This window comes from Eumetopias jubatus, unplaced genomic scaffold (genome assembly GCF_037043125.1).
Source record: "Eumetopias jubatus isolate StellerSeaLion01/CBP00866 unplaced genomic scaffold, mEumJub1_p1.0 scaffold_17, whole genome shotgun sequence".
Classification (NCBI taxonomy): Eukaryota; Metazoa; Chordata; class Mammalia; order Carnivora; family Otariidae; genus Eumetopias; species Eumetopias jubatus.
In genome coordinates, this window is record NW_028274823.1 from 32,645,434 (window position 1) to 32,667,707 (window position 22,274).

General features: G+C 45.1%; 2 protein-coding genes across 2 annotated transcripts in view; both read left to right on the forward strand.

Annotated features, from left to right (window-relative positions):
- The window catches only part of TM9SF3 (transmembrane 9 superfamily member 3), a 74,072-nt gene extending 70,827 nt beyond the window's left edge, over positions 1-3,245 (forward strand). Inside the window, exon 15 of the mRNA XM_028098690.2 lies at positions 1,339-3,245. Within this exon, the coding sequence (XP_027954491.1) occupies positions 1,339-1,406 (68 nt within the window). The 3' untranslated portion in view covers positions 1,407-3,245. The remainder of the gene's footprint in view (positions 1-1,338) is intronic.
- Positions 3,246-6,679: 3,434 nt separating this feature from the next.
- The window catches only part of TLL2 (tolloid like 2), a 119,962-nt gene continuing 104,367 nt past the window's right edge, over positions 6,680-22,274 (forward strand). Inside the window, exon 1 of the mRNA XM_088020098.1 lies at positions 6,680-10,362. Within this exon, the coding sequence (XP_087876224.1) occupies positions 10,170-10,362 (193 nt within the window). The 5' untranslated portion in view covers positions 6,680-10,169. The remainder of the gene's footprint in view (positions 10,363-22,274) is intronic.

Below are 22,274 nucleotides of genomic sequence, written 5' to 3' on the forward strand. Positions count from 1 at the left end.
CTTTTGTTTGTTTTAATTTCTGTAGAGTTTTCCACACTCTGAATTTTGCTGAGGTGTCATTTAATGTTTTTCCATGTGTTTCTCCCCAATTTCCTCTAAAGGGGTAGTTAGAGCTATAGGCCTGATATACTCAGGAATACTTGTCTAGCAGTACTTAGTAGGGGTTTATAAACTTATCAGGAGGCACTGGTTCTCTCTGTGAAGATAGCAGCCATTGATAATTATTGCCTAGTTCAAATAATGCCTTGGTGGTTGTAATATTCTAATTCTTTTGTACCTTTTATATTTCTGGGATACTTCTGTAAGGAGAAACTTCTTTTCATCAACCATTTGGTACCTTGAGGTACAGTTCATATATAGGAAAGGCAGAGTAGAGTAGACTTACTTCTTTCCTTATATACACCAGTTGGGTGAATAGAAGTTAGTTCAAAGGTGGCTAATTAGGGGTGTGTATGTGTGTGTGTGTGTGTGTATCATTATTTACTTATGGAAGATTTACTTTTGGGCTCAGATGGTAAATTTCTAAATCCAGTGGAGAATCTTCTCTATGACTTGATTGACTAGCTGTCTTGTTCTGAAGACCCCTTATAATTTGCAGTGAAGAGCTATCCAATTCATTCATTCATTCAACAAATATTTATTGAGTACCTTATCATGTGCCAAGTACTCTGTAAGGTATATACCTAATTTAACAAAACAGACAAATCCCTTGCTTTCTGGTGTTTTGAGCCTCATTTGAGGCTAATTATTCAAAACACTTCATGACTCCTGACCTACTTACCTGTCTCTCTCATCTACTTTCTTGAATATGTCTTCCTTTTTACCAACCACAGAGCTTCTGTAATGTAAAGATAAAAATTTCACCAGAAAATGCCTCTAATTGGGCCATGGTTCTCAGTCCTTTTCTGAGAGAATCCCATCACTTATTTCCATTAGGTAGCATATGATTTGGGGAACATGTTAAAATGGTTTAAATGACCTAGAATAACTTACGTTCAAATTTTAAAAATACATGTTTTTTTCATTTAACAAATTTTTATCATTATCAAATTATTCTTGCTTTGTAAGTGATGTATTTTAATTCATATACATGTAATAACTAATGCCTAATTCTAAAAATATCACATCAGGTCTAACTTGGTATATGACAGTGTGACAGTAATAGGTGATTTGCAAAACAAATGATGCAGTTTTAATAAGTTCAGAACAAATACTAACATAAAAGATGTTATCTTGAAAAAAGAATAACTTTCCAGAGCAGAGAGCATTTAGTATTTGTAAATTATGGATACTGCCCTATATGTATTTGTTTTAAAACATCTTATTTTATCTTTGCAGGAGCAATTGGTTACATGGGAACAAGTGCCTTTGTCCGAAAAATCTATACTAATGTGAAAATTGATTAGAGACCCAAGAAAACCTGGAACTTCGGATCAATTTCTCTTTCATAGGGGTGAAACTTCACAGCAAAAAAAAAGAAAAGCGCAAGAAGAGATTTGGGCTTTCACACTGGGTACTCTGTGGGTCTCTCTTTCGTGGATGGCTTAAAGTAACATCTATTTCCATTGATCCTAGGTTCTTACTGACTGCTTTCTCCAACTGTTCACAGCAAATGCTTGGATTTTATGCAGTAGGCATTACTACAGTACATGGCTAATCTTCCCAAAAACTAGCTTATTAAAGATGAAATAGACCAGCTCTCTTCAGTGAAGAGGACAAATAGTTTATTTAAAGCATTTGTTCCAATAAAATAAATAGAGGGAAACTTGGATGCTAAAATTACATGAATAGAATCTTCCTGGCACTTAGTGTTTCTACGTTATTGAAAAATGATGTTCCAGAAAGATTACTCTTTTCTCTTATTTTTACTGCCACCGTCAACCTATTGTGGGACATTTTTATATATTGAATCTGGGTTCTTTTTGACCTGTTTTTTTTTTTTTCCAATGCAACTGCATCCTTTTTTTTTTTTTAAAGAGAGAATTAAAAAATATTAAATCCTGCATGTAATATATCTGCTGTCGTCTTAGTTGGACCAACTTCCCATTTATTTATCTTAAAACTATTCAGTTCCATCTTAATTCCATCCAAAGAAGATACAGTCTGAAGATAGAAGTGTACTCTCTACAATGCAATTTACTGTACAGTTAGAAAGCAAAGTGTTAAATGGAGAAGATATTTGTTTTTATTAAACATTTTGAGATTTAGATAAACTACATTTTAACTGAATGTCTAAAGTGATTATCTTTTTCCTTCCCCCAAGTTAGTCTTACATCTTTTTTGGGTTTGAATGAAGGTTTTACATAAGAAATTATTAAAAACAAGGGGGGTGGGTAATAAATGTATATAACATTAAATAATGTAACGTAGGTATAGATTCTCAAATGCATTTGGATGTACAGATTGACTACGGAGTACTTTTTTCTGATGATGATTGGTGTAGAAATGTGTGAATTTGGGTGGCTTTTTACATCTTGCCTACCACTGCATGAAACATTGGGGTTTCTTCAAAATGTGTGTGTCATACTTCCTTTGGGAGGGGCGATTGTTTTCTTCTGTTTCTTTTCTGCGACTCCTACAGGAGCTAAATTTGTAATTTAGAAACAATTTTGTTAATCCTGTCTGGGGCACTTAAGTAACATCTAAAGCATTATTGCTTTAGAATGTTAAAATAAACTTTCCTGACCAAATTGTTTTGTGAAAATAGATGTGTTTGCAATTTGAAGATATCTTTTCAAAAGGCAATATTACTGAATGCAGTTTTTTTAAATATACTGTAAACTATGCTTTTCTAATACAGGAGACCCACATCTTAAAATCCCCCAACTTGCTTACATCCAGATTATCCAGTATAGTCACAAAGTAAATGATAAGCCCTTCGAATCAGATTGTGGCACAGAATCTGTTCAGGCTGGTGTACTGTGTAAAGTGGGGATGGGGTAAAAGTGGTTAGCTTACTATTGGATGAGCAAATAAAGGTTAAAGTTTTCTAAGAGAAGTGATTTAATTTTGAATACATCTTTCTGGAACTATCCATAATGTGAAGTTTTCCTAGAACCATTGAGTTTCTAGTTTAATAGTTTGCTATGCAAATGACCACCTAAAACAATACTGTATATTGGTATTTTTAGAAAGACTCAAAACCGCTGTACTTAATCTTTAATGTGAAACTCATGCCATTTATAGTTACATAAGCTGTTTTCATTACAAAATATGTTTCTATAAATTGACTCTGCATCCTATAATGTGGTATGTAAGGACTATAAAGAGTGAAAAGTTTGATTTCTTACCACTTAAGTATGGCTGACATGAACAAACGGGAGTTTGATCCGAAGCTGTAGGTAAATCCTTCTTCAAGCCAAAATGTTGTATTAAATGCAATCTACTGGTTCTTCCATTTTCTCTTCCTTCAAGATCTTCTAAGAAAAGAAACTGAACGTCAATATTTAGTGGCTTATATAATGTAACTTTTTAATTACATGTAAAGTAATTACAACAACTATAGTCTATCTGATGGAGTATCAGTTGAACAGCAAGCTTTTGTCTTAGTAAAATGAAATCTGTTTCTCATGAATCTTCCAGGTAAGATGTAGGGTTTTAAAAAACCTCTAGCTGCTTTCAGCTATACCAATTCCTTTTACTAAATTGAGCTCTATTTCAAGTCCTTCGGAATTTTCAATGAAAAAAGGTTTTCTAACTTTCAAATATATTGTCATATTAAAATAAATATAAATTGCCTTGAAAGTCCTTTAGAAAATATATTGGTTTATGCCTTCATGGAGGGTCTGACCATGTGGGTGTCTTGAAGAAGACATAATCCACAAACAGTTGAGCTCCCTAGCTCGGGGTTATAGAGTAGTAAAATAAAATATTTAAGTTAATTAAAGAGTGAGGTTCTTCCACTCCATTAATGCTGTTTATCTGTCTTCCGTTTGTTAACATTATTTGCTCAACTTACCAACTGATGCTTTGAACACTATCAAAAACTAAGGATAAATGTTCTTGTATCTGTAAGCATGCTTCTCATGAAATTTAGCTACAGGACTAATTGACATCATTATTCATCTATCCTAGTACAATGGTAGGATAAAGTGGAAATGGAACGGCTGGAACTATGGTAAAGCACTCTTTGGTATATCATGCTGGGCTCCTAATTTGCATTAAGTTTGACCACAAATCAAGCCCCATCCTCTTAGAATTCATTATACTGTGCTGGTATCTGAACCTAGTGAATGATATGATTGGGTGTTTTCCATTGACAGTGCACGGATCTCTTTATAAGGGTGGTTGCTGCAAATTCCAGTTCTTCCAAAATCCATTTTATTTAGGGTTTATCCACAAATTGTGTTCAGTTTGTTAAAACTTCTGTTTCCTAAATGTCTACAAACCACCTTATGCCAAATGTCTTGCAAATAATATTCCTTTAAGATTTCCTTGAATTTTTACAAATGTAAAGCAAATAAATGCGTTAATGTAATTTGTTCAGGAAAAGCTACATACTGAAGGGCTTCTGTATATAAATTCTGGGAAAGAAAAGCCTATTTGTAATCTATACACTGCAGTTCCATCCGGGTTTTAAGTTTAGATTTCAGCATGTCTTAGTGCTTCAGTCTATTGATTTATTAGAACATGTAATAAATAGGAGCAGTGATGAATGAAAATGCAAGTATTCATTAATGTTTTATATCTTCATAAAAATTCCATGGTTATGAAGCTGTATTTTAGCAATCAAGGTGTTAAAAGAGATCAGAGCAGTGGAAATTTATAGAGATAGTTTGGAAGTGTGTACAGAAATAGACTAGATTTAGAGGTAGGGTAGATCAGAAAGTGATCATAAAGCTGCAGAAATTTTATAAGATTTAAATTCGGTATGAGGAATAACTCTAGTTCTCTCTTACGAGCCTTTTCTGAAAGCCGTCTGAGTTGACATTCTTATTGGAGCTGTAGGCCGAATTGTGCAAAGACAAAAGTAAAAATTAAGTTTTTATTTTACTGTATCAGGAAATGGAAACAAACTGGTGTGAAAGCTGCTCATGTGTATTGGTGAACTATGCATGCAGACAATTGACGGACAAGGCCATATTTTGTGTGTTTACCCCAGTTCCTCAGTTTAGGTCATTTGAAAGTTATAAATGTTCTAAGTAAGATCTTGAGGCAAGGAACAAATAACGTGGAATTCTGTTTTGAAGGACAAGAGAGTATACGCAGAAAAGCAGTCCCAGTCGGGCTTTTCATCTGTGTCAAATTTGAACCTATAAATCCCCACAGAGCACGGGCAGTTGATACCAGTGGGAAGGAAAACAGTCATTGCTTGATGATTACTTCCATTTTGTACCCACCTTCGGTTTGCGTAGGTCATATTCCAACTGGCTTTTTAGTAATAGATATCCAGTATATACTGTATCAAATACATTTGAGGTTCTAATCTAGTCTGTTAATCTAACTGAAGTTGGATTTTTAAAATAATAAAAAGTTAAATGTACTTTCCTTGAATGCTTTATTTCTTTCCTTTTTGAAACAAGTGAACCAGGCTTAAGGGATAACCCATTATTACTGGTATGCATATGAAGCGATTACTGATATGATAGCCTTCCACAGTTAAACAGGAATCTGCAAACTTTTGCTGTAAAGGGCAGATAGGAAATAGTTGAGACTTTGAGTGCCAGATGCAACTACTCTACCTTTGTAGCACAGCAGCCATAGTAGATAGGATACAAACCAGTGAGCATGGCAGTTTTCCAATCCGACAACAACAAAAATGGCCAATGGGCTACAGTTTGCTGACCCCTGAAATGAAGGATTTAAAATTTAAGATTTGATTTTTCCCCCAACTTGTTATTTTGAAAAGAAAGATATACAGAAAGTCGAAAAGATGGTACAATGAATAGGGTTTGTCTTTACAAAATTATTTTTCTCTTTTATTATCATTCTTCAGACTTCTGTGTCCAGGCTCTGACTCCTCCACTCAAAGCCCACTACCCCCATGCCTGTCGTTCTGACTGATCACACATTGTCTAGTCAAAGCAGTGCCACCCATGTTCCCTCACAAGCATTCTGTGAAGCTGATAGGGTAGACCACTGCATATTCTAGAAAAGAAGCTAGAGCAACCAAAGAGTATATTATTTTAAGCTGAAAGTAATCAAGATTAGATTAGGGTCCTCTTGATCACTGTTACTGTTAAAATGGGGATACCACCTCTCCAGCCTGTGGAGCAGATAATATAGGGTAAAGATCATACTGAAAATGAGTGTTCTATACCAACGGAAGGGGTTATTTTTATTGTGCTACATCAAAATCAGTAATTTCTCCAGGTCTATTGGTACTTCTGTTTTTCATCTCCAGTTTTAACTAGTCATTGAAATCCTTGTCAACCTTCTTAGTTCTTTTCTTCCCCTGATTTTATTAGCTGCCCCAGTCAATACCTATACTTGACAATTCCTGGTGGCTATATAGTTTAAGTTAGTATAAATTTGGATTACTTCTGATCTCTAATGAACCGTTTTTGTGTGGTTGGAAATTTTAAATATTTTATTTATTTGACACAGAGCAAGAAAAAGCACAAGCAGGGGGAGCAGCAGGCTCCCTGCTGAGCAAGGAGCCCGACGTGGGACTCCATCCCAGGACCCCGGGATCATGACCTGAGCGGAAGGCAGACGCTTAATGACTGAACCACCCAGGCGCCTTCCCCCTTTCTTTTTGAGAACTATTTTATTAAACTGTTAATCTACAGTTTAACATTAGAAAAAGGGGGAATGTGCCTCCACTGGGACATGTGGAGTCAGTGGTAATATAGTCTACAAATGTATTTTAAATCATTTTAAAAACTGCATGTTTAAGGTGATAAAAGTTTCAAATTTACAAAGTGTAGGAGATGGTTGTAGGGAGAAGTTGATGTAAGTCATTTTAACTGGCCAATCTCCTGGTTATTCATAGTGGCTCAGTCTAAGCTACTAAGATTCTGAGACTTAACCTTGAAGGTCATTGACAGGAAGGGAGGGTCTACAGAGTGAAATATGGAAGGTAGCTCCAAGTTGGGGTTGGTTATAGGTCAGTCGGGTAGGGCACACATACATAGGTAAGTGTCATAAGTGTGGTAAGCTATTATAATAGGTGTTGGCATGAGGATGCAAGCTGTGTGGTTATCAAGTTGTACCAAGCAGAGACATGGAGGTGTGAAGGAGCAAGACTCTGTTAGGGTGGCTGCAAGGCTCTTTAATAATGCAACAAGAGTGGAGAGTGGACAGAGGTGGAAGGAGCCAAGGCTAGAAGTGTGAATGGAAGGCCTGAGGTAGATGGTAAGTTCTGGTGTGTTGGAGGAGCTTGGATAAAGGTTTTGGAGAAGAGCTACAAGGGGTTTTGAACAGCTGTTAAAGATTGTAACAAATATTTTAATAACCTTCTCTAAGAAACTCAAAGTGCCTTCTCAGTGGTAATGTAAACAAAGGAATGAGCCAGCAGATGAGAGTGCCTGCTTTATTCTACAGCTTCTGCTCCCTGCGTTGGAGGAGATGATGATGATGTGTCGTGGCCTGGAATGGTAAAATGAGGAGAAAGTGGCCTGTGTGGAGTAGTTGAGGATAAAACTTAGGGGTTGTGCAGGGGTTTGAGAGCTGCTGCAAGAGAACTGGTCTGCTCTGGGTATACGGAAATAGATGGAATGAGTTGGGTGGAGGATAGACATCTGACTAAACGGGGGGAAAAGCTTGTATACTTGGCAGGCTTTCCACAGGACCATGAGCTGTGGGGGAGGAAACCCACAAAAATTATGAATAATCATGGATGTAATGGAACTACGCTGGGCAGCTTTGGATCATAAAGCCTTTTATTCTGAATCTACCTCTAGTTTTCCCATGGGATTTAAATTTAAAAATATATATTTTAAAAATTATGTGAACCCAGATTAGAGTTTAATATGTACAAGTAATTTGTGAAATCAGGAACTATGGAGCTGATAAAAATTAACCATTCCTTTTCAGCTGTTCCTATCTAATCTCTCAATACTGTGATCCAAATGTTTTGTTGCTATTTGTTGACTGAGAGCCAAAGTAGCATCAAAACAAGGCTTCTGACATAAAACTGTGCAGCTTGCTCATTCAGGAACACCACTGTCTTCAAAATATTTGGACAAAGACTGTTGGTGAGAAGACCTGGCAGCTACTCACCAGGTGGGGATTAGAGGCAATAAAAGCTCACAACCTCAGGGCTTGTACGAGAGGTCTCCTGTAATGTCCTACTTTCCAGAGGAATTCCCTGCTAATGAGGAAGCCAGTTGGCTCTTTGCCTAGTGCCATCTGGAGACCTGGAAGTGTCACAGAAGTTTGTTAGGCTTTTTAGATGTGGACTTGGTGACCTTCATTGGATTCAATGCAGGGAACTATGGCGTTGGGTTTGACTCCTTCCAGCATTCAGGCAGAAATGCCATTCAACCCCTTCCCACACCTATCGCCTGTTTAATGGCCACTTGGCCTCTTCCCTGCCATTTGGTGACATCCATTCCCCCCAGATTTCTTTCTCCCACTTACGAGTTCCAAATCAAATCTTCTTGCCCAGTCTGACTCCATTCTGTATGTGCCCATTCAGTGATGAAACAGGGTCAACTTGGATTTCTTTTTAAGGGTGAAGACAAAATACCCAAAAGCCACCTTCCAGTGGTTAAGTTTTGAACCGCTACTGATTTGAAGGACTTGTTATCCTAGTTAATAGGTAAGACAGATTACCATAATGCAAGAAATTAGAGTCCTGTATATAAAGCCCAGCTCTGGGCTCCCTGTCAGCTAGTTTGTCATTAGTGGCTGTGAAATCATGTGGAAACCCAAAAGGAAGTTTAGTTCATTTTTTGCTTGCAGTTTAAATGAAAAAAGATTCTACTGGGCGTGATGCTGAAAAATCTCTACACACTGGTGTGTTTTACTTCTTGATTAGGGCAATTTTGCTTGCATAAAAAGGTCTTTGAAATGCCTCATGTTAATAGTATTTTTATGTCTATAAGTCAAAATGGCTTAGTTCTGACAGTTTACATTTAAGGTACAACCTGGGAGTGGGTTTCAAATCTCTCTTGATTATTCTTCTAAATTATTTGGGCATATGTTTTTAATTGGCAAAAAATAACCAGACTTCAGAAATTGGTCATTTTTATTCCATCAAGTTAATGGTGAGTGGCTTATTTAATGAAAACATGTCTGTAATTTAACACAAATAGCACGTACAGCTGTTCATTTGTCAATCTTTTTGCCTGTATGTAGTATCTTAAACAGTTTTGCTAAAGGATAGGGTCACCAAGAGGGGAAATCTGTCATTTTAAATAATTCTTGCCCTAAGGCACCATATCACCAGCCACTACGTTGGATGAGGTGGGTGCTGCAGCAAGCGTCCTTGTGGCTGGACGAAGGATGTTGAGAAAGCTGAGAGAATCGTAATCTTTGATTTTTTTTTTTTTTTTTTGAGCTGAAAGCTACCAGCGAGAAGATTAACTTCATTCCTCAGGAGAAACGATTGTCCGAAAGCAGAGCCAGTTGGTAACGACGCGGACCGCGCACAACGGGCTCCTGGTGCTGAGCTCGGAGCCGCCGCCACTTCTGCCTGCCTTCGCCCACGTGTGCATCAGGGAGTTGTAAAGTGAGTTACGCCAACAAACAAGGCGGGAAGTCCAGCCTTGATCTTCAGGAGCAACGTTCTCGGGAGCCAGAGACCGAAGTGGCGCCGGCCGAAGGGAGCCCTCGGCTCGGTGGGAGCTCCGCGGGCCCCCGGGTCGGTGCCTTCAGCATCTTCACCTCGCTCCCCTTCCTCCGAAGTTGCGGAGGTGCCGGGAAGAGGAGGGGCCTCGCCTCGGGCGCCCGAGTGATTGGCTGCCCAGGGCCCCCGGCGAGGGCTGTGTGGTCCAGCCCGGGTGGAGAGGGGCGGAGCGGCCACTGCTCCAACCACCGCTACCACCGCCACAGTCGCAGCCGCCGCAGCCTCGGCCGCCGGGCAAGAAGCTCCGAGCGGCGGCTTCCTGGGCGCCACGACGCGGACCGGGGCGCCGCGCTCTGCTCGCTCCGCGCCCGAGCCATGCCGGGCAGCCGTGCGTAATCAACGCGCCGCCGCCGACCTGCCCCTGTGCGCGGTCCCTGGCCCGAGCGGAGCTTTCCGTGCACGCAGCTCCCTCGTTCTCCGTCGGCCCCTCGCAACCATGCCCCGGGCGACTGCTCTCGGGGTCCCGGTGCCCCTGCTGCTGCCTGTCCTGCTGCTGTTGCTACCGCCGCTGCCCCGCGGCGCCGGGGAGCTGGCGGAGCTCTCGGACGCCGCCCCGGACTATTCGGCGCCGGAAGGCGAGGAGGGCGCGGAGCAGCAGCTGGAGCATTACCACGACCCGTGCAAAGCCGGTAGGTGCCGCCGCCGCCGCCGCCGCCGGGGAAGTCCGGCAGAAGTTTGCCTTTGAAATGCAAATGAGTGGTGGGCAAGCCTGCGCGGCCGTCTGTGGGGCGGGTCTCCCTCCCCTCCCCCGAGATTGCCCGGCTCCCCGGGAAAACAATGCCACTCCGGCTGGGACGTCCCGGCCGCGGGCCTGCGGCGCGCCCCGGGTGGCATCCTCGGGAGCGTTCCCACAGCGGAGGAGGGCGGGCGCCCGGGCCGCCTGACAGCCAGGTGCTCCGCACGAGCGGCCGCCGGACGCGCGGGGCTGGGCGCGCCGCTCCCGGGCTCGGAGGGAGCCCTGGCCCCGGTTTCCCCGCGTTTGCAAGTTGTGCGCAAAGTTTCCCGAGATCTCGTGCCTGCTCTTGGGAAGAGAAGAACAAAACCCGAAAAGCTGCACGGCGGGCACAGGGAAAGTGATAGCTGAGGGAGAATGCGCGTGACCTGCGTTGCCGCCAAGTTCCCTGTAGCCCCCTCAGCGTGGTCCTGGTCTGGGGGGCGCGGAGATGGAAGCCGGCACGTGCTCTAATCCCTCAGGAAGCGGCTCCCCGGGACGCGCGGGTCTTTCTGGCGCACATCGGGCCGGGGCGCCGCGGCTCCCTTCCCGGAGCCACCAGCCGGCTCGTGGCTCCCCAGGGGCGTGGCCTCCGAGCCCGAGCGCTCCGGGCGTCAGAGCCGCCGGGGCCCGGGCGCGGGTTCCCGAGAGCCCACGAGTCTGGGGAGCTCCGGCCGGGACCACTCCTGGCCGGCGGCCGGCGGCCCGCAGAGATGAACACACGGAGCGGAGAGCGCAGCCTCGGTCCTCTCCCGGTGCTGGGGTCGGCCGGGGCTGGGGGAGCGCCGTGGCCAGTGGCCCCACTTCTTCACTCCCTGGAGACCTCTGGTAGTCTCAGTTGCCTCATCTCTAAACTGGGGACAGTAATTATAGGAGGTCTCATGATGTATGGGAAAATTTTCTGCAAATGGAGTAATGAGATGGTCCTGTAATGATCTGTATTGTTACTGCAGCGGCTGTGGGCTAGGTTGGGGGTCGGACAGATCAGAACTGGGCGGAGTCTGGGGGAAGCCCAGGTCACTTGGAGGCGGGAGGACCGAGAGGCTGCGAGTGCTGAGTATCTTCTGAAGGTTGAAGCTCAAACCAGGCTTGAGGGGCCTGGTCTTACCTTGCAGGAATAGTCCTTCAGAATACCCACCTATTGCTGTACCTGGTGGGGCTTCTGAGTTAGGAAGGTGGGCAGAAATGTTGGTTCCTGGGTCATTTGAGAAAATGTCAGCAGGTAGCATGTCCCGACCGAGCTATCTCAGTTTGTCATGGGACCCAGCCCATGATCAGGGAGAAGTCTCTGGAGCACTGTTGGAATGGTGGTGACCTTGCCGGGAAAAGAGACTGAGGCTGTGAAAATGGGGCGGGGTCTAAAGGAGATGAATCAACCATCCCGTGAGCCTGTCAGGTCCTGGACTCTACGGATATGTGCTGGGGCCTCTGGGCCCCGATGTGGGCAGCTGGGGCCTCGACTCGGGAAGCCATCAGTCTGTTCAGGAATGTACTGAGCACCTCTGGTATGCTGGGTGCTGCAAATCCGGGTGAAAGAGGCACAGGTCTGTCTGGGAGAGCCCTCCAGCTCCCAGTCGCAGCCTTGTGGAATAACCGTAAGGCAGGTTCGCCTCCAATAATTTTGTAGAAAATGCTAGATAACCAGGGCATGCGTGTTCTGTGACTTCGCACACGGGATGGGATGGGCGGGCCGGGCTGGAGAGTAGAGGATCTTGGGAGCTTGGTTTCAGCCCGCTCCAGGCAAGCTCCGCAGTCATCCTTGATCTTCAGTCGCCTTGGCCTCTCCTTAAGCTGTGCTCATTCTAAGAGTGGCCAGAAGAGGGCGATGGCAAGGGAAACCTGGGGAAAAGGTCACATCTCAGTCTGTCCCTGCTTCTGGAAATTCCCTGAGCTAAGAAAAGCCTTCTGGAAGGACAAAAAGCAGTTCACCAGGGCACTGAGATCTCAATGGAAGGACATGCGTTGAGGCTCAGGGGGAGCACTGCATTTCCTGGTTCCACATTTAAACCAAATGTTTAGGGGCAGCCTCTCGTCCTATCCCAGTCAATCCCAACTTCTGACTCCTCTGCCAAGAAGGAGGGCTTCAGGGCTTTGAACCTAAAACACCTCCCACCTGCCCTTTCTTGAGTGGGACACAGTGCATTATGCTGCAGACACAGTGCAGGGAGGAGAGTCGGGCATCTGGTCCTGGCCTCTTGGAGCTGTGTCACCTCGGACAAGCCCCTTCCTCTTTGGGTCTCAGTTGCTCATCTGCAGGATAACGTGGTTAGACTTGTTAGGGTTGCAAACTGACAGGCCCGGGGAGCTGGTTCTCTTGGTCCATGTCCGTCAGCTGTCTTGCCCTGCGCCCACTTCACACCTTGTGGGCATTTGAATTTGCTCCCCTGGCTCCTTCCTACTTAGTGTTCTGTGATTCTATGACCTTTGCTTCCAGCTCAGCCTCTCAGAGGCTGACCAAACTGGTAAGTGTTTCACCATTTACTATTTTACTATTTACCATTTCACTACTTTTACCATTTTGAAAGCCATTTTACCATTTATGAATTTTATCATTTCCTCTGCTGTTTACCTTCTGTGTGACCTTGGGCAAGACACTTAATGTCTCTGTGCCTTAGTGTCCTTGTTTATAAATGAGGATGATTCCAAACAGATTAAAGTGCTGAAAACAGCACCTGCTATCTATGTAGGTTCTTTACAAACAGGTTTTCTAGAAACTTGTTAAAAGAACATCTTCATGTGGACCTTTGTTTTAAAGTGTAACATTTAAATTTACTAATGAACAATCTACTTAATGCTGTAAAAAAGGATGCTTTTCAAATCAGATGCTGGTGGAGTGAGAGCGAATGTGTGCGGTCCTCCTGGCCTGGGGCTGGTGAGGTACACTGGTCTTCCTGGGCGCGGTCTCTGCCTAGCAGTCCACAGCTCTCTCTGCTGACTGTTTGGGATTTTTTCATCTAATACTGTAAGTGCAGCCAAGGATTCAATTGATAGTGAATTATAAGATATCCTCCCAACCACCATGCCTCTGAGAGCAACCTTTGCAAAGCTTCTGAGGGCTTCTCCTGCATGTTTGCTCGCATCCACAATTCTTTAGCTGGATTCAGGACCAGAGGCCTGGGTCCTTATCCCTTTTGCTCCCTGTGTGGCCTTGAGCAAGTCACTTCACCTCTCCATGCCTCAGTCTTCTCATCTGCAAAATGGGAATGAGAATAAACCACTTGCCTTATAGGGCAGACCTGTGGCTAGTTGCAGCTGGATTCCTCAGAAAAGGACTTGTGTGTCGATAGTTCGTTTGGGAGGTGATCCCAAGAAGCAGGAAGAGTAGAACAGGGAAGGAGGAAATCCATCGAAGGGAGTGAATTGAAGTAGCTGCTTTTGTTGATGGAGCCTTGCCCTCACCAGGACCTCTGCTAAGCTTCCAGAAAGTCTCGTAGAATTCCTTGCCCATACAATAGGGGACTGGAGCATTTCTCCAAAGAAATGCTGTCCTTCATTATGTGCTCCCTGCTCTTTTGATTCCTGTGTAAAAAACCACCCAAACTCGGTGGTGTAGAACAACAACCATTTTATTGTTTTGGTGATTCTGCAGGAGTTTAGAAAGAGCACTGCAGAGGTGATTTGTCTCTGCTCTGCAGTGTCTGAGCCTCTCCTGGGAAGATTTGCAGGTGGTGTTGATGGAGGTGGGTGTGACTTGACAGCTGGGGGCTGGAATCATCTGGAGCTTCATTTGGGAGCCTACAAATGGCTTCTCTGTGTGGTCTCTCCATGCGGGCTAGTTGGGCTTCCTCACAGCATGGCAGCTTGATTCTAAGAGCTCACATCCCAAGAGAACGAGATGGAAGCTGTATTGCCTTGGGAGCTGCATGTCGTCATTTCCACCGTGGTCCCAAGCCTTACCAGATTCCAGGGAAGGAACCTAGACCCAGCTCTCCACGGGAGGAGTATCAAAGTCACATTGTTAAAAGACTTTGTGGAATAGGGGGTATTGCCTCAGCCAGTTTGGGAAAATAGGACCTGCCATGCTCCTCCAGGCATTATTTCCGGTACATGAAGCCTGCGTCTGTGTGTGCAGGCACCATGGTCGCTAACAGATTCAGAAAAAGTTCTTAAGCAGAAAAGTGGGGAGACATGCAGCGCTGCATGGAACGGCCCAGAGTTAAGTTGAGGACGTGTGACTTAGATCACAAAATTGTCTACATGAAGCTCAAATGATGCAAAAGTGCTTTGTAAACTGTAAAGTGCTGTGCAGCCTTCTGGATTTACTAAACCCAAGGAAACTGGCCGACAGTCAGCTTTCCTTTCTAGCTGGCGGCTTGATAAATCCCAGGACCTTCCTCACTACTCCATGTTCAACTGTGATAAAAACATGTATTGCTACATAAATGAATATAGTCAGTGCTCCCTGATGGCTGATGGCGTATGGCTTAGGAACCAGTGGTGAGGGTGCTGGTCTGGAAGCTACTCTTCCCTCTCCACACTTTCAGACCTTACTTCTGCCTGAAATGTGGGGCCCTACTCTACCTTGTCAAACTCTCCCAGACACAGTGACCTCACCCATCAGCTCCTGATTTTCAGAGCCCCCCAGAGCCCTTGAGGACAGTACTCCCTGGGGCAGCCAGCAGCCCTCACATTACCAATGCAAGGCTGGAATGTCCTAGTCTGTGAGGTCGGGGATGTTTGTCTGTTTCGGTCACTGCTTTAAGCCCAGTGCCTAGAGCAGTGCCTGGCACGTTGTGGGGTACTCATCAGTATTTGCTGAAGGAGGAACGGATGACTTTGGCCCTGTGTGGATTGGGTCTACGGCTGAAGGGATCTCCATGCTGACTGTCAGCCTGGAAAGTAGTGATGCAGACCTGGCCCAGTGGGCTACAGCCCTCCTAAGAGCGCTCCAAGTTGGGGGGTCATGGGGTCCTGGGCAGTGCCCCCCCCCCGGGGGTTTCCATCCTCATGGCAGGAGCAGGTGCCCTGGTTTCTTAAGCACAGTTGTGAGGTTTCCATGGTACCTCCTAGAGGCCAGTCTCCCTGGCACCCCTACTCTCTCCTGTCAGACTCCCACCCCCACGGGCCACACTCAGGGCAGGGCAGCTGGCATTTTACAACTTTATTTTCATTCCGACTTGTCATGGTGTCCTTGCTGATGGGCAGGTGCTGATCTGACGGAATCAAAATATTTCAGGGCTATATGGAAATGGAAGTTTATTTTCCCACTTCTCCAGGCAGGAGCAGCATCTAGTTCATCTCTCTTTCTAATCTGTCACCCCCTGAAGTGCACTGGGGCAAGGCCTGAGGTGGGGAAGAGCACAGGCTTTGACACCTGACAGACCTGGATTCAAAACCTGCTGCCTGTGTGGGGCTTTGTGACCTGGAGTAAGTTACTTAACCTCTCTGAGCCTCCGTTTCTTCACTTGGAAAGAACTGCTAATAGTCACCATTCAGGATTGTTGAAAGGATTAAATGATTCAATGTTTGTCAAGTGCTTAGCACAGCTTCTGGCTCAGACAAGCGTTCAGTGACTGATGTGTACATCATTAAAGCACAGAGCAGGTACTCACGGCCCCTTCTTGAGCTCTTTGTTGACACGCTATAGAGGAATTTGAATTCTTTTAGTAAATGAACAACTGATTTCACGTAGTGTAGTTAGGGATTCTTACATTCAGACCTGAAAATTATTGGTAAATAGTGTCTCCTAAGTAGTTGAGGGCTGAATGTTATGGTATGTGAGTTATAGCTCAATAAAGATTAAAAAAAAAAAGTAAGTGAAGGTGAGGACGGGCCAGGACTGAGTTGGGTGAAGAAATACATGGTCTCGGCCCCTCAGTAACTGTCATACAAAGACACGGCAACTCAAGCAAGCAAAGCGAGTGTGGCCCTCAGATGCCCAACAGAACCCAGGGGCCCCAACAGTGGGCAAGACTCACACTGGGGCGGGCAGTGTCTGGGAGAGGAGAGGCCTGGGAGGGGCACAGCTTGACCCCCTTTGGATGAGCATGGTCCAAGAGCTGAGTGAGAGCAGGAGCTCCATCCCATTGACCTTGACCCAGCCCCAGGAGTAAACAGGCAGCTCTGTCAGTTCCCATTTTGCACATGGGGAAACTGAGCTTCATGCCCAGGCCTTCTGCCTGACGTTGATGGTCCTGTGACTTCCGATGTTGTCTTTGTAGATGGAACTCAGGTTCTGAAGACAAAGTCCTCAATGGTATCGTCCAACATGGACACCCGACTCTGACATCAGTGGAGCCCACTGTTCTCTTCTTTCTCTTCGCCAGTCCTGCAGTGATCAGTGTCTCACACCCTCTTCTGGGAGTGGCATATATGTTGGGAGCAAATCCTTTAATCCCCTGCCTAGTGAGAGAGGAGGGCAGGAGCTGAACCACGGAGCCATCCACAGCAGCCCTGGATCTGCAGGGCACCCACCACGCTCAGGGCTGAACATGACCTCCTCAGCAAGAAGATGCTTCTGATAGAAGCGGGGTGTAGAGAGGCCAGCAGCTTGTCCCGTTCAGCAGCACCTTCCGTGGTGAGTTCAGGACCTTCTGCTTCTCGCTGCTTCTCTAGCTGCTCTCGGGACAGGAACCAGACTGGGCAGCCTCCTCCCCAGCCTGCTGGTTCTGCACCCAAGCTTTGGAGTGAATGGAATCCTTCAATGAATGTGAAATATTGCAGTAATCCTGTGGCCCTGGAAGAACCCGTCATGCGCAAAAAGTACGTGGCTTAAATTGAGTCCCATGAACAGCGCCCCCTTCCATGCTGTGAGACACCTGGGGGCTAAGTGCGCAGACTCTAGAGACAAAGTGCCCGAGTTCAGATCCTGGCTGTACCACTTAGTGGCTGTGGGATCCTAAGCAACCTGCTTCAGCCCTCTGAATCTCAGTTTGCTTCACTGTAAAATGTGGATACTAACATCTACCACATAGGGTTATTATGAAGATTACACGAGTTAGTATAGACAAAGCCTTTGAATAGTGCCTGGAACATGGTAAATATTCAGTAAATATTTTTGTTTTTATTACTATCATCTCACAAAAATTCAACAAGGTTTCCAAGTGGCAGGAAACCAAGTATCTGAACAATAGAAGCCAGATGATGTTTCCAGAGCTTTACGTTTCCTGACGACACCACTGCTCATAGCTCTTCTATATCCAGAGACCTTGGTGTGAAAACAAATGTGCCACGAATGTCATTGGCTTCCTTGCTATTATCCTGAGGCAGGGGCAGAGGGGTGGTTCCACGCCCTGCAAGCCAACCAGCTGTGTAGGCCCCACTGAGAAGCCAGCTCCTGACTATTTGGAGATGTGTGAATGGTGTTGGGCCTGAGCCTCCGTTCAGCCTATGCCTCCCGCCCCTCGCCCTGCCCCCAGCCACTCTTATTTTTAAAAGCGTTCATTCTTCGGGGCACCTGGGTGGCTCAGTTGGTAACCATCTGCCTTCAGCTCAGGTCATGATCCTGGGGCCCTGGGATTGAGCCCCGTGTTGGGCTCCCTGCTCAGTGGGGAGTCTGCTTCTCCCTCTCCCTCTGCTCCTCCCCACCCCCAGCTCATGCTCTTTCTCTTTCTCTCTCAAATAATTAAATAAAATCTTTAAAGAATGAAAAATAAATAAAAGCATACATTCCCCCAAGTTGCAAATAGCTGAGGTGCAAGCAGGATTTGGGCCCACATCATGTTTGATGGTGGCACAGTCCTTCTGCTGTGGACACCTAGTCAAGTAATCTGAATAGAGGATGTAACTTCCTTGATCCCCAAACATTTGCCTTCTCATCCCTCGGCATGCTTTTCAAAAGGAGAATTACAATATTAACCTTCACAGTGGTTACAGCATTGCCTTAGAGCTTGGGGTCATGCCTGATGGTTTTCAAAGCTCTTTTCCTTCTCCTCTCTCCACTGGTCTCTCAAATAGCCAGGAGATGATCTGAGCACTCATGGGAGATGGTCTGGGCTCTTATGATCTGTGGGCACTGGAGATGTGGTCCAGGTGCACACAGGAGAGAGGCTGGGCTGGGGCGTGCGTGGAACATTGAACTCGTACGTGGTGAAACAAGGACCTCCAACCCCTGTTGTCTTCCCTAAGCACATGGCCTCTCCAAGCCTGGAGCCACTTGCCTTCCTCTGGATCCCTCCACGCCGTCAGCAAGCACCTCTGTGCTGTCCACTCTGAAGTTCATGTTGGTGTACTTGCTCCCCAGAGCACCATAGCCCACTGCCTCCTCCCTACCTTTTTCTCTACCCTTGGCTAGGACTCCAGCAAGGATAAGACAGTTCTGGCCTTCAAAGTACTCTTAGTCCCAAAGCATCGGGAAGAAATGATACAAATTGTTGCATGGCATCTGTCCCCTCTGTGTTCCTCTGTCCCTTTCCCTGAAGGCCCGGGACAGTGCCTGGTGTCAGGTTGGTTGAGGATGATGGGTCCAGTCACTCTCTTCACCCCGGAGGGAGAGGACTTAGATGGGTGAGTGGCCATTGGGAGACAGAGCAGATCAGTGAAATGTCATGTTTAAGAGACTGCTTTTGGCCTCCAGCAGCCCGTGGCATGAAGCCTGCCTCTGTCCTCACTACGTGTGTGGTTTTGACTAAGTATTTTTACCTCTTTGAGCTCATTTCCTCATTTGGAAAATGGGAATTGTACAAAAACCCATCAAATAGGTTTGTTGGAGGATTAAATGAGGCAGTGAACAGAAGTGTTTAGCAAGCCGTTATTAATTGTTGGCTCTTCTCTTTGCGACGGTTACTATTACTCCTGTTATTGTTCCCCATTTAAGGATTTCTCTCTAAGTGACAATCTCTCTGTGGCCTGTGTACGCTTCTCTCTCTCTCTCAGGGCTACAAAGAGTTCTCTTGGGATCCATATCATGTGGCAAGTAATAATTTATTGCTCCACAGCTCTCTCGCTCTCCTCCATGAAGCAGAGGGAGGATGACAGATAAACCAAATGCATATAAGTAGGTTTCTCATGGTATCTTCTTAGCCTGCTCATAATACAGTTCTGCCTGGATGCAAACATAGCAACAGAAACCGAGCTTTCCTGCTGCTTGGTTACAGACCTATCTACGATCACGCCACCCTCTAACCACTTCTGTCAATTACCAATAAATATTCTCAAGCTCGTCTGCATGAGCACTTGAGTGTTGACGTTCAGCCCGGAGTCTCTGCCCGCTCCGCCAGCTGGGCCACTTATCTCCAAGCTCATCCTGCAATTTGCACCAAGCCTCCTCCCCTTCCTCCCACCTGGGTTACTGGCCTTGAGCTGATGTGAGTCCTGCCTGAGCCAGTTTCCCACAGGAGCCGGCTACCTTCCACCCTAACTCTTTTTCACATTCCCGGGTCCATTCTCCTTCTCGCTGAGCTGGCACTGGCCTCCCATCCTCTCACCCTGGGCTCAGACTCAGCTTGACTCCCAAAGGCTGGGCTCCGTGGCGGCAGGTACCACGTGATACCAGAGTCCACCCAGGTGCTTCAGTCAGAAACGCCGGTGTCATCCCGGATAGCTGTCTCTTCCTTTCCCTCTCGCGCAGTCCAGCCTAAGTCCTGCCAGTCCCCTTCCTCCACCTCCACCGCCACCGTTTGGCCAGAGGTGGGCTCCCCACTGGGCTGATTGCGACAGCGCCTGACCCCCTCTCCCTGCTGCCCCACTTGCTTCCCGCAGTCTCTTCTCCATGGCGTTGGCAGAGTGCTCTTTTTGAAACTCACCTTTGATCATATTTACAAAATCAGATCTGCTTAGGACCCTCAGCTTACATATCATTCCCCCCCAACCCCCGACCCTCCGAGGCCTTCCTAGGCCCTGCTCTCCATCAGGACTCCTCTCTTAAATCTCTCATCACCTTTGTTTCCCTGCATGGCAACTTTCACTGTCCGTTACTGGGCATGGTCAGTGGTGTGATTATTTGCTCAATGTCTGTCTCCGTATGAGACAGTGAGCTCCAAGGCATAGAAACTAGACTCGTTTGGTTTCCTGGTCAGCAGCACAGTGCCTGGCACATAGTGGGGGTTCAAGCAGTATTTGTGAAATGAAAACCTGAGCAAATGAGATACCAGAGGGATTTGGAAAAGGTAACAATTACCATAAGAAAATCATGGAAGCCTTCCTGGGAAGTGGGGTTGGTAAGCCCTGATCTTGGCCTAGAAGGATGGATGGGATTCAAAGAAGCTGGGGTGCACATTACGAACTAAGTCAAGGTGAGATAGCAGGAGTGCTTTTGATGTGTCTGGAGCTGGGGGATTGCTCTGGTTTACTTTGCAGAGTAGCAGAGACAAGACTGAGAAGCTTGGAACAGTGGATATCAAGCTGAGACATTTGAAACATGTCCCTTAGGAAATGGGGAGCTATTGATGTTTCTTGAGCAGAGCACTATTATAATGAAGACATATACTGCTTAGGATCTGTAGAAGCAGGAGACAGGAGGACCACCAGAAAGTCTAGGCCTGGGAGCAGGAGGACCAGACTTGGGCTACGGCCTTGGGAATGGAAAGGAAGGGAAGATAGGAGGGAGATCATGGGTCTACGTGTGGGAGAGGTCCCAAGCTGAGCTGCAATTCGAGATCAGAGTTGAAACATGAATGAGTTCATCAAGGCATGCTCAATAAGCATTGGGGTGTCCTTGAGGTGGGCAGGAAAGGGAGATTCCTTTTTAACATAAAACGGTTTTCTTAATTACACAGCTAATACACAGCCACTGAAGAACATTTAGAAAATATAAAGAGCAAGCAAGAGTAAAAATTTCAGTAATTCCATAGCCTAGAAGTAATTGTTAACATTTGGTTGTATATTCTTCCAAAAAGTTCTTATGTGTGTTTATGTTTTTTCTTTAAATGCTGTACATACTGCTTTGAGCCTGCTGGTATTTCATTTTCACTTAGTGGCGTGACCTTCTTTGCATGATAGTAAAGCTGCTTGTGTAATAAATGTACTGCTGTAACGTTGATTAAGTTGCTTTGTACATCATTGTGTAGGTGCTCTATAATTTGTTTAATCAATCCCCTGTTTTTGGCCATAGAGATTTTCCCCAGTCTTTTCTTTTGATTTTATACATAGTGACGCTGGAGTCATCCTTGTTGCTAGATTTTTATATGCATTTAAGCATTATTTCTTTAGAAAAAATTCCCACATGTAGAATTGCTGAGGTGAAAGTGTAGATGCTTTTGGATTCTTCTTTTCAAACTGCCCTTCATATTTTTCATTCCTTTGAATTTCCATTAAGATTAACATTCTGTACCCCTGAAACAAATAATACATCATATGTTAATAAAAAAAGATTAACATTCTGTATTCTAGTTTTAAAAATCTTTGCTGGTTTGATAAGAGAAGAATAATTTGCTGTTTCTTCAATTTGCATTTATATTGTAATTGTATGTCCTTTACAAATGATTTTGAACCTTTAGCAACTTATTTTGACCATTTGTATATCTTTTGCTATGTGCATTTCCTGTTTATGCTGTTTATTTCATGTTATTTTCTTCTTATTTATGAGCCTTTTTTTCCCCTTCTCTTCATGCTCATTTTTCTAATTGTATGGTCATTTTTTTAACATTCTGTAGAAACTGTTAAATTTTAGGAACTTCAACCTTTTATCTGTCATGTTTGTCACAAATAATTTTTGGAGAGAAGATTTCTAAAAAGCAGAAAGTTTATTCTGTACCATATCATTCACTTCTTTCATGTGATGATTGCATGGCTGTATCAGTTAAGATTTTGGGTTTGCTAGTAATGGACCCACATTAATTGGCTATGTCTTTCGAGGTCCAGTTGGGAGACTGAAATCACACCAGTAATTTGAGAAACTAATTCAAAAATTTAATATAAAGGATTATAAACTAGCAAGAGGGAAGTGGCTAC